General features: G+C 36.0%; 1 protein-coding gene across 38 annotated transcripts in view; it reads left to right on the forward strand.

Annotated features, from left to right (window-relative positions):
- The window catches only part of CLASP2 (cytoplasmic linker associated protein 2), a 218,406-nt gene that overhangs the window by 45,381 nt on the left and 160,215 nt on the right, over positions 1 to 12,810 (forward strand). For 13 of the 38 annotated variants that reach the window (XM_065539781.1, XM_065539787.1, XM_065539792.1 and 10 more), the window contains exon 1: positions 4,020 to 4,153. The exons of the other annotated variants lie outside the window; for them this stretch is intronic. In XM_065539781.1, the coding sequence (XP_065395853.1) occupies positions 4,138 to 4,153 (16 nt within the window). In that variant the 5' untranslated portion in view covers positions 4,020 to 4,137. Of the gene's footprint in view, positions 1 to 4,019; positions 4,154 to 12,810 lie in introns of those variants that run through there. 38 annotated transcript variants of the gene reach the window in all.

Consider the following 12,810-nt stretch of genomic DNA (forward strand, 5'->3'; position numbering starts at 1 on the left):
GGTCGAGGTATGATGACCTTCGTGCCCTCCATTTTCTATGCATAAAATGTGTTTTTATACCTAGAATAATTGTTTTATTTAGTTGTCTTTAACAGAAATTGTGGGGTTGATGGGTTCTGTATATAGACTATCTGGGATGATACTGATCAAGAGACTCATACACAGGAACTTCACTAGCATAATCACCTTGGGCTTCTTAAGTAGAATGAGACCAAGTTGGAATTCAGGGATGTTTGGAGTTAATATCTGGTATTGACTTGATTTTTGTGGTTCCTCTCCTTTTTGTAAAGTTGATAAATTATGATTAGCTTTGTTGGGTAGCATTTGCTTATACTTGAGACTTTAAATATTAATTAGCCATATATGTAACAAATGTATTCTGTTTCCAAAGATAATATAGGTTGTTTTTCCACCTAGTAGTTTCATATTAAAGAGAGTGTGGTTAATTTAGTAATATAAATGATGTTGGAGTAAAAATTTGGTGTGTGAATTTATAGTCAAATAATAGGAAAACTAGTTACTCATAAAATTTAGTTACTGTTCTTTGGGTTAAACCAAGACTGAGGATGTGTTACAGGAAGTCAGAAGGAGTAAGTGAGTGTTAGAAAGAATGTGTTTACCCACATCTAAACTTAGTTCCAGAAGCATAAATTGACTTCAGTGCTACCAGTCCTCACCTTGAATGCCAGAAGATTCTCACTTCACTTCTCTGAATAGAAAGTGTTTTATAAGTACCTTCTCCTTATTTTTCTAGCAGTTACCTCTGTCAATTTCTAAAGAAACCAGAAACAGTAGGAAGAGATTAGACAAGATCCTTGAACTTGTGTGTTTTCATAACATGATCGTTCGTGTATTTCAGACTAAGTAGTTACAACTCTAAGGAAAAAAAAGTAGAATACTTTTAAAATCTGAGGTATTCATTGTTTGGGTGTGGTTTATTTCGAAAGCACTGTTATTCTTGTATTTTGTGACATTATTTCTGTTACCTTCAAAATAGAGCTTTTTTGTTTCTCATTCTTTAGTTCCCATTCCTTTTTCTATTGTTTATCACTCCATAAACAGGGAGGTTCAGAGTTAGTCTCTGGCGTTTATTTTTTTTGAAGAAGAAGACTTCAAAGATTGTTTGCATTGACAATTACAGTCTGAATATTGCAACTATGGTCAAATGTGAAAGTTAAAGTCTATATTGGTCATAATGTTTTTGATGATAATATGCTGTTATTGAAAAATTCCTTAATGAATTAATTAACAAGAAGATGCTAGAAGAAGGAAACCTATTTATCATGTTGGAAAATCCCAGGGCCCAGGCCTCCTCTTCCCTGTTTTTATTCTCTTTCTTAGTGATCCAACCCGGCCCAAAGGCTTTACATGATAACTCTTTGCTAATGATTCCCAATATGTAGTTCCAGCCATGATTCATCTCTCCTTTGGGTTAGGTCTAGACTTAGTAGCCTGTGGCCTTGATGACATTCCCATTTGGCTGCCTAATAGGCATTTCAACTTACTATGTCCAAAAGTGAAACCTGTTATCTTTTCTTGCCCCTCAGATCTGTTCCTTCTCCAGTCTTAGCCATTTTAGTCAGTGGCACCATCATCAGCTCAAGCTAGAAACCTGACTTGATTTCCTATTCTAACTGATCAAACATTTCTACTTCTGAAATACTAACATATTCCAAATTTGCTTATTTTTTCTATCTCCACTGCTAATATCCTCTCTAAATCTCCTTTAGCTTTTGCCTGGACTACTTCTGTAGACTTCTGTTCCATGTTTGCCCCCAGGAATCCATTTGCTACTGAGAAATCATAGGGATCTTCTTAAAATGTAAATTAGATCATGTCACAACAGGAAGAAGATAATGAAATTTCTCCCCTTAAGGAACCTGTAATCTAGTGATAGAGATAGATCATAAACAAGTATATACAATGTGGTTACAGTTGGTAATGGAGGAAATATAACTACGCCTTGTTTAATGAGTTTAAATTATTCATAAATACCCTGTGCCAAGTGAAAGACCATTAGATGAAAATATTATTTTCACCAGTATTGATGAGAAAAATTATGGTGTGTTTTATCCCAGCCCATGATACTTGAGTTGTTTTCCCAGGTAGAAAAATATATCAATTGAATACTGAAAACAAATTTTTATAAGTAACAATTTGAAGGGAAGTTGTACGTAAAGTAATATCATGGAGTTTAATTCAACTTCTTCTTTATTTCTGCACAATTTTTCCCCACAAAATTTTCAGGCCTTTGTTGATTCATTTTTATTGCACACTAAAACTAAAACTGTAAATAAAGTGATAGAAACAGAAAACATTTTAGGAGAGAGTAAAAGCTCAGCATGAAATCTTGTGGAAATAGTTCATGCACACAAAGAGCTGTTGAAGATACTACCTTTTCTCTCCCTCACTTGGTGTTATTTATGCAAAATAAATTATTTTGGGTCCAAACATGGCATGCAATTCAAATTTGTTCCACTTGATATTCTGTGACCAGAAACTATTATGGTAAACAAAATTTTTTGGTGTGTCTTTGCCTGAAACCATAATAATGAAACATCACATATCTTACAGCATATTGATTTAGAGTGTTTTATGATGAAAAAAATCATTTTACTAAATACCAGAAGCCAAAGGATTTGTTGTAAAGGTGCTACAACTTTTTTATAGCTAACAGTTGTCATCTGAACAGTCATAAGTGAGCTATAGAGTATTTGATGGTTTTTTGAACTCAACTTGTCATTTAAAAGTTAGGCAGAGTCCCTAAGTGCAGTAGAATTAGCTCTGCTATTAGAAGAAAACCGGACTTAAAATCTGTCAGATTGTGACTAGAAGGAGGGAACACCAGCCCTGTAGGAAAGAAAAGACTGAAAGTTGGAGGTCCCCTGCGATTATGGCAGACTGTGGTGTCGTTATGGAGCTTTCCAGACAGTCTCCTGCACAAACCAAGGATGTAAACACTAACAGTGTTGGTGGCTGTAATTGCAAATCCTTTTCTCTTTCACCGTGAAAAAAACTATGCATAATTATTATTTGTCGAGTGTGTGTGTAGGACCTAATACAGTCTTGGCCATGCAGTCCTTGTAAAGTATTTTCTGGCTTCTCTGTTGGAAACAGTTGCTAGGAAAAGAATTGTTCTTGGAGGCTGGCAATAAAATAAAGCCTGGAAATGAGGCTTTGAAATTACCTTAATATTTGGCTTCTATGAGTCAATAAGATAACTTCCAATCTAGTTTTGTATGTTTTTATAACATACCCTTTAGTGAAAAGCAAAGCAGCTCTTTTCTTTGGTTGATTTTTAAAATGTATCTGTTTGTGACCATGAGCTCCAGGACCTTCCTTCAGAGCTTGACAATGTGCTGATGGTTCTGCAGCTTGGATAGAGGGTGCTCTGCGCCCCTGCAGCTGCGCATTGGCTAGGTTCTGTCTCCACCAGAAGCAAGCTTTGTTCCGTGTGGCCCTGCTGTCCGCACACAGAGCAGCCTTTGATGGGCTGCCTTTGACGTGATTTGTTTACGGCAGCCAGAAATGCTTCCTGCATAATGAGAGCAGTTAATCATGGAAACTGGGCTATTCCTGTTTGTGCACTTCTAGCTGTCTTCTGTTGTAAATATTAAAAGGTAACGACAAAAGGATGAAAACCTTTTTAAAAAGGCGCAAATCAGTTAATCCATCAGATCATGTGATTGCTACTGATTACATGGATATCTTTAGGGAAGCAGAAAATGATTGCTGAACACATGCCTTGTGTTTTGATGATTGCATTAAAAGTCCCCCAGCGGGATGGCATTTATTGGCTCTCAGAGCTTTTCTTAGATTAAATTTCAGGCAGCCAGTACAAGGAGAAACATCATAACCTGTATCCAACAGCATATGTGCAGCTAAAGAATAATCTTAATCAAGTCCTTCTAGGCTCTGCTAAATAAACGAGGGTTTTCAGCAAGACCCCAGACTTTTATTTTGAAGTGGAGTAGCAGCTGTTGGCTATTGCGGTGCAGAGCTGCAGCGAGGCCTGGGTCACACAGTGCTCCGGGTGTCTGCAGGCTGCAGGCCGAGCCCAGTGGCGCAGGCACTGAGCTGTACTTATTTGCTGTGCTATTTGACCTCTTGATTTGAGAGAGCTCCCTGGACCATCTAATGGCTATGGGAGATGGTGAGTAAGATTTATTTTTCTTCTTTTGCTTGTGTTATACACTTCCTTTTAAGGTGACGATCATTTGCTGTGTAAGAAATACATTTCTCCCTAAAGAATGAAGGACACTTGTGTGTTTGTGTGTGTGTGTACACTTGTGTGTGCATTTATGCATGTGTGTGCATGTCATTTGACGTCTTTTTTTACTTGATGTATCTGTGTGGGATCTGGCAAGTATAAGGTGACAATTTACCTTGTAACCCAAGCAAGCTTCAGTCTTGGTGGTAGATACGAAGGGATATTCGAAGAAGCGTGGAATATGTGCAGAAGCTTAGAGGAAGAACACTGCCTTTGGAGGAATGACAGATTTTGGCAGGAGGATTTGACTAGCTAGCTTGATATCCTTCCTGTTATATTTGATACAAGTAGAATTATGTGGAAGTAAAATATTTAAGGAAGCAAAATGGCTTGCTATGGGCATTATTTTAATTCATATGATTGTTAATTGTCAGTGTCCCTAGTAAACACTTTTCTAGAAAATATTTAACCTTTTAAGATGCACAAGGTGTAATTTGATTAAAAATAGATTTTTGCCAGTGTTTCAGTTTGGTAAGAATAATTTTAAAAACACATTATTTCTATAATGCCTAATAGTTCTCCAAAGCACTTTTGTATACTTGATATATATTAACTCCTCAGGTATGAACAACTCTATGAAGTGTTCAGAGTATTTTGGTATTTCCATCTTACAGATTGGGAAACTGAGACCTGCTGAGACAATATGTCCCAGATCCAGGCACAGAAAGCAAACCAGAACCAAATCTAGGGTCCCAAATGTGCATTTGGTATTTTCCATTATAACACTTAATACTTGAGCTTTTTTTCTTTTTCCGTTACACCTTTTTCTGTTATGAGGCCTAGAGATATACTTTATAATCACATCAACATCACAGATATGTATGAAGGGAAATCTGAAGTTCCTCAAAAATGTTTTGAGTGTTTTTTTGCTAGGTTCTTAAGGAAGACTGGTCCTTATCTGGAGGTTTTAACTCTTAGTGGTTTCAGCCTTCTTTGACTATGTATGTAGTGAACTCTTCTAAAAAGTCATTCCCCTAGGGGCTATGAGGGATAGGATACAAATGTATCAAAATGATGGTATTGGTAGACAGTCATTTAAACTATTAATGTACATTTAAATGGAAATCTGATAGAAAATTTGGTTTGGCATATCGTCATGATTTATTCAAAGAATTTATGTAACCATTTTATATGATCTTATGGAAATAAATGAGAAAACAGTTTTTCAGCTATCAATTTTTAAGACAAAAGCAGGATTAACAAATAAGTTCTCATATACTTAAGGGCATTGCCAAGTTTCTCCCTTTTTTTAAAAAAAAAAAAACCTAATTTGTAGATAACTCTAAATGTTGCATTTGGTGTAGGCCATATCCAGATTTTATTTTCTTAAACATTTTAGGTTCAATGGTTATAGTTTTATGTTTACTTTGTTTTTCTTTTTTTAGATAATACATAACATTTGGACTGTTTAGGAATATATTGATTATTTTTTTAAAAAGTAACCTCTGACGAAGATGAGAGGATAACATTTCAGCTAATTCTCTTCTATAAAAATGTATACCTTTATAAAAAATTTAAACAATAAAGATATGTATATAGTAATAGGCTATCTTGGAATTTATATAGTTGTTAACAGTTTGATATATACTCCTGCATATTAGTCTTTGTCACATCCAATGCACATACACTATACCAGAGTCATGTAAACATATAAAACAGGAACATATAAAACAAATGGATTATAGTGCCCCTACCTGATGTTTTTTGTTTATTTTAATTATGAACTTAATATACAATGTCATTGCCCTTTCAAAATTCAAACAATGAAAATAAAGCAAAAATCCCTTCAAAACCACCTTCAAGACCTGATCCCAGGTATAAACAGAGGAGAACACTTTTATTAATATGGAGCCTGTCTTTTTCTACCTGTTACTGTGCCTTTACGTACATATTAAGTATCAAAGTATATGGTTTTGCTTTGACTGTGTTTACATAAATGATACCATTCTGAATGTAATTTTGCCATTTGCTGTGTTTACTCAGTATGGGATGGAGCTTTTTAAAAAATACCATTGTGTTATTCTGCATCATTTTTTTAAACGGTTTGTAATATTCTATAGTATGGACATATTATAACCATTTTGTCTTCTATGGAAATTTATTTACTATATATAAGTTTTCTAAATGGTTCTGAAATAAGCACCTTTGTACAAACCACATGTGTTTGTGTATACACACACACATATATATTTCTTAAAATAGTCTGGACGTGGAATTTCTGAATCAAAGTTTTCATTCATTTTAGAATTGTGTTAGGTATAGCTAATTTGCTCCAAAAGAGGCTAAAGCCACACATACACTCCCACCAGTAGTGCCTGCTGTCCTACATTCTTTTCAGTTCTGGTTATTATTAAAATTTGCCTGTCAGATGGTTGAAAAATATCTCACCCTGTATAAACATCTGTGCTTTCTGATAAGATTGATCATCTTCATATGTTTGGTTATTTATATTTCCTTTTCGGTAGATGCCTTTCAGCATCGTAGCCAACTTTTTGGTTGTTGTTTGTTTATACTTGCTTTTTATATATTCCAGTTATTAATCTATTATCTATTGAATATGTGATGTAAGCTTAACTTCAAGACCACGTGAAAGATTTCATTAGCAGTTTTATTTCTAGGCAAACTTGGATTTGTGAAGCACTATAATGGCTTTCACTTAAGAATAGGGGGCGGGTTTGGGGGGCTTTTCAATTTAGTTGTCCTCACCCTTACCCATGAGTATTAAACCAAGCAGTCATATAATCATGCAGTAGCTCTGGTCAGTCAAACCAGATAGAGTTAAAAACCTGTAGGATTATTATGTGGTGCTGAGCCCTGCAGTCTGCCTCAAAAAGCAGGCAAGAGGAATTTGGCCTTTTGTTGTTATGCTGCAGAGTGGCTGGAAAGAAGTAAGGTTTTGTTGTAAATAGATTGTTTCTAAACTTTTAACATTTCAAGACAATCTGTTATTCCAAAAATGAGTTTTTAAAAATGTATGTACAAGCGATGATATAACCATGACTTTCTAGAGACCAGCCTTCTGGGACTCCATCGAACTAATATATAACTTGGTGTATATATATATACACACACACATATATATATAACTTGATTTGTATACATATCTATAGCTTGGTGTATATATATACACACACACACATATATATAACTTGGTGTGTGTGTGTGTATATATATATATAACTTGATCTACAATTGTTTATAGGATAATAACAAGAAATTAATACTAAATAGATCTCTCTTCTATGCTGTTGAATATTCTTTGTGATACACTAGGACTGGGTAATTTAAATTAATGACAGAAAGCAACCATTTGACTTACTGGCAGGAAGGCTAACTTTTCTTGTAGGAACATTGATAGAGGGAAAAGAAGTCTGTAAGGTGAAAAAGTAAATTACAAGGGACAGAAGACTGGGCATTAGCAGTAATACAGGCAGTAAGTAGCAGGCACTAAGATTGAAAAAAGACAATGACTAAAATAAAGCCACCCTATAGTACCTTCCTGCTGTAGCTATTGAAGGTGTTGTACAACCATCCTGTGTTTTAGGTCTGTGTTAAGGGCATCTAAGTGCATATACTTTACCTTTGAATAAATAGTATCCTTCTAAGGCAGTCTCATTTAACCCCTTGGATCCAGGGGGTTGGGCACCAATAGTAACATATCCTCAAACCTGGTGTTGCTAATAAACTTGAATCTTCAAGAAAAAGTTTACATATTTTCTTTATACATATAGAATAGTACAATTGATGTTCTTACAGCTGCAATACTCTAAACTGTCTTGAAAATTTAAGTACTTGAAATGACTAAATTTTGTAAAGGTTCTAAGTAAACCTTATTCTGAGCCTCATTTGTTATTTAGTTTGATATTATGGCCATTATGGCATTTGATATTATGGCCATTATGGCATGTGTTATTTAATTTCATTAATTTCATTAATTCATGTGTTATTTAATTTCATTGTCTCTTTACTTCATTGGACTGTTCAAAGTCTTGAATTTTTAAAGGACCCCATTTAAATAAAAGGGCAAAAGTCTTCAAATATATTTTTAACTAGTCAGTTATATCTACCTAGAAATTTCAAGATACTTTATCAAATATCTTGGCCTCTATTCCGCTTTGTATAGAACTGACTTTCTTATAAATAAATAGTTAACTAAGGTTGTGCTACTGAGAATACTGCATCTTCATGTGAATATTACAATATAGCCAATTGTCTTATTTTTGAAGTGCTTGAATTTTCAATTTCTAATAATTTTACTAAAGTTTTTCATTTTAGTTTAAATTGAAGATGTTATAAATTTTTACTATTTGATTCTTTTACTTCTGAAAGCTTGTGATTTTCTTTAGCTGTGGGAAGCTTTCTCCTATTATTTTTTCGTAAGTTTTCCCCTTTATTAGTTTAGTCTTTTCTTACCTATTATTCAGATATTGAACTTTCTGGGTTGATCTTCTGTCTTTTATGTTTTGTCTTCACTTTCCAGTTTTATGTCTTTCTCTTATCCTATATTCTGGGAGATATCCTTGACTTTCTTACCCAATCCTTCTATTAAATTTTAACTTTGACAAACCAAAGTTTAAATGTGTCTAAGAACTTGCTTTTTCCTTTTTCCATGGTTCCATTTCCACAAAATCCTGTGTGTGTGTGCACGCATGTGCACATTTGTGTGTAAAATGTTGTGCTCCCTGAATCGGGAATGAGAAAGAGTTTAATAAAACCATTCCATAGATTTTCTGTTGCTCCTTGTGCTCATCCCTGTACTTTCTGGCTTAGAAATAGTCACTTCTCTGTTATTTTAGCTTCTGAGAATCACAAGTTGTGGCTTTACTGTGGTGTTAATGGTGTTATTCTTCAGTAGCTGTTCGTTCTTTTTTTTTTTCTTTTTTTTTTTTTTGACAGTTCAGAGCAAAAGGAATGTGCATTCTTTTTATTTGCATCTTTTAAGAATTCATTGTAATCTTTTAGATGCTGATTTCACGTATTCCACCTTCATCTCATTTTCTTTACCTTTTTGAGTTATTTTATTGGGATGCCACTGCAGGATTTTAAACAAGGGAGTGAAGTGATTAAAATTATTATAATTTTTTAATGAAGCATTTCAAACATACCCAGAAATAGAGAGTATTATAATGAACTTCCATTACTACTCATCATCCAGTTTCAAGAAATTATCAATACATGACTAGTATTTATTCATCTATATCCCTACCCTATCTTTTCCCAGCCGTAGTATTCTGCTGGACTGAGATGTGTGTGTATGTGCACATGGTACTCATCATGTATATCAAATAAAGTGTCTTTTAGAAAGACAGTTACAATACCATTGTCACACCAAAAGTTTAACCCTTAGTGTCAAATAATATGTTCACATTTTCTCAATTGTTTTATAAACATCTTTTCACAGTTTGTTTTGAATCAGTGTTTGAAGAAGGTTTACCATTGCGATTGGTTGAGGTACCTCTTAAGGCTCTATTCATCTATAGGATTTATCTCACTTTTTTCTCCTCTTGCCATTTATTTATTTATTTATTTATTTTTGAGACGGAGTCTTGCTCTGTCGCCCAGGCTGGAGTGCAGTGGCCGGATCTCAGCTCACTGCAAGCTCCGCCTCCTGGGTTCACGCCATTCTCCTGCCTCAGCCTCCCGAGTAGCTGGGACTACAGGCACCCGCCACCTCGCCCGGCTAATTTTTTGTATTTTTTTTTAGTAGAGACGGGGTTTCACCGTGTTAGCCAGCATGGTCTCGATCTCCTGACCTCGTGATCCGCCCATCTCGGCCTCCCAAAGTGCTGGGATTACAGGCTTGAGCCACCGTGCCCGGCCACCATTTATTTATTGAAGAAAAAAAATGTGTTAAATATTCTTCCTGCACACTAGATTTTTTTATTGTGTTGTATGGTGCTTTTATATTTCTGCTTTTTAATGTTTATCTCCTGTATTTCCTCAAAATTGAAAATTTTTCTAATGACTTGATCAGAATCAAGTCTCATGTGTGATATTTTGGATTTCTGTCAGAAGGCATACACTGTCTGATTGTCTTTCTTTGTGATGCTAATATTGAACTGTGAGTTTAGGTGTTACCAGCCTGATCCATCCTTTATACAGTTCCCCCTCAGCCTTTCATTTAGTGATTTTGGCAGGCATTGATCCCAATTGCTTTTTTAGAGGATTATATTGTCTACTTTGTGATTTGGAAGGAAGTCAAAAATAGAAGCAAGGAGACCAGTTAATAGACTGTGGTAGTAATATAGGCAAAGACAATACTGGTGTGGCCTTAGATTAGGAGTGGCAGCAGAGGTAAAGAGAAATAGGTGGATTTAAGCACGAGAACTGTTGGTAGATGATCTCTGTGGGTCAAAGGAAAACTTGAGGTGGGTTACAACATTATGAGCTTGAGCAGCTGAATAGATGGTGACGTTATTTACTGGGATTGGGGAGGACTTGGGGAGATCAGTTTTGGATGATGTTGGTGTTACGTATCTATATGAAATTAGAGTGACTTGGAGATACCCATGGGGGTGGATATCTAGTAGGCAATTGGATGTATAGGTCTGGAACTCAGAGATGGTCTAGGCTAGAGACAAACATTTGAGAGCTGTCAGCATATAGAAAGTATTTAAAACCATTGAGAATAAATGAGGTCATTTAGAGAGTGTGTAGTCTGGAGAAAAGGAGAATATTCAACATTTAATTGTTGGGTAGAGAAAGAACAGCCAGCAGAAGAGACTTAGCTTGAGGTACCTGTGAGATTAGAGAAAAGCCAAGGAGAGCTTCCCATTGCAAAAGCACAGTGTGGAAAGTGTAGACAGCTGAAATTTGAGTTTTCCGAGGCATCTGTGGTATAATAGTTTATAGGGATTATTGTTTCCTAATCTCAGTTTGTAATTTAGCTGTTAGATATAACCATAGTCACTGCTGGATATGCAAGAGTGTAAAACAGTTTAGAAATCCCACGTCTTGTTGTTCATTGTTTTAATTAGAATAAGGAAGGATACAACTTCAAGGGAAAAGAGGAACTTTGGTATAAGAAACTACTTAATGTGAATCGGAGCATATTTTATGCATGAAAATTCATGGTGTTGGGGGTTCTTCTTACTGAACTGTTTGTTTCGCTGAAGAAAATTCACACAAGATGTATTTTTTTTTTCTATGAGATGTGGTATAAATTTTGGCTTGCTCTTTTATTTGCCATGTAAAATGGAGCAGTTTTTCATCTTTTATATGAATTTGAGAAGCAGAAGTTTCGGGTTTTGGAATACATGTACCCATAAAAGTGAAGTGGAGGCCGGGTGTGGTGGCTCATGCCTGTAATCCCAGCACTTTGGGAGGCCAAGGCGGGCAGATCATCTGAGGTCAGGAGTTTGAAACCAGCCTGGCCAACATGGTGAAACCCCATCTCTACTAAAAAGACAGAATTAGCTGGGTGTGGTGGTGCATGCCTGTAATCCCACCTACTTAGGAGGCTGAAGCAGTAGAATCGCTTGAATCTGGGAGGCAGAGGTTGCAGTGAGCCAAGATCACACCGTTGCACTCCAGCCTGTGTGACAATAACAAAACTCTGTCTCAAAAAAAAAAAAAAAAAGAAAAAAGTGAGGTGGAAAGTTTAGAAAGCCATTTCAATACATGGCTTTCCTGAAGTGAGAAAAAGAAAAAAAGGGATAAGGCATGATTAATATAAATTCACAGACCCTTATCTGAAACCTTGGGGTCCACTTGTGTTTTGGAATTCGGAATGTATTAGATTTTAGAAAATTAACAAGGTCATACCCCGTGCATTATGTAACTGTTTCTGCTGGGCTTGGGGCAGTACCCTATAATCAAGCACATTAATGTTTTTTGGGTTTTTTTTTTTTTTTTTTTTTTTTGAGACAGGATCTCACTCTGTTGCCCAGGCTGAAGTGCAGTGGCGCGATCTTGGCTCACTGCAGCCTCTGCCTCCTGGGTTCAAGGGATTCTCCTGCCTCAGCTTCCCAGGTAGCTGGGATTACAGGCATGCACCACCACAACTGGCTAATTTTTGTGTTTTTTGTAGAGATGAAGTTTCGCCATGTTGGCCAGGCTGGTCTCAAACTGCTGGCTTCAAATGATCCACCCACCTTGGCCTCCCAAAGTGCTGGGATTACAGACGTGAGCCACCACGCCCAGCCATGTTTTTGCCATTAAATGTATGTGAGTTCATACTGAGTAGAATACACATAAATAGCTTCATGTCAGTTCACATCATGTTTTGTCATAAGCTGAGTTCAGATCAGTTTTATGCTACCAAATGAGTTTAAAAGACAAAAGCTGGGTTTTCAGAGCTTTTTGACTTTGAGGCATGCAGATACGTCATTGTGGGCCTGTAGTGTTTCAGTGCTTGCTGGGGACAGTTTCCAAGTGTTACTTGAGGCAACAAAAGGCAAAACCTTATCTTAACTTGGTCTTCTTTTTCCTCCTCCCCTTCTCCCTTCTTCTACTCCTTCTTTCCTTCAGTCTCTTCCTCCTCTTTTTCCTGCTCTATTTTAATCGCTTCCTCCATCCACCTCCTCTTCCCCTCCATCCAC

Source organism: Macaca fascicularis, chromosome 2 (assembly GCF_037993035.2).
Source record: "Macaca fascicularis isolate 582-1 chromosome 2, T2T-MFA8v1.1".
Lineage (NCBI taxonomy): Eukaryota > Metazoa > Chordata > Mammalia > Primates > Cercopithecidae > Macaca > Macaca fascicularis.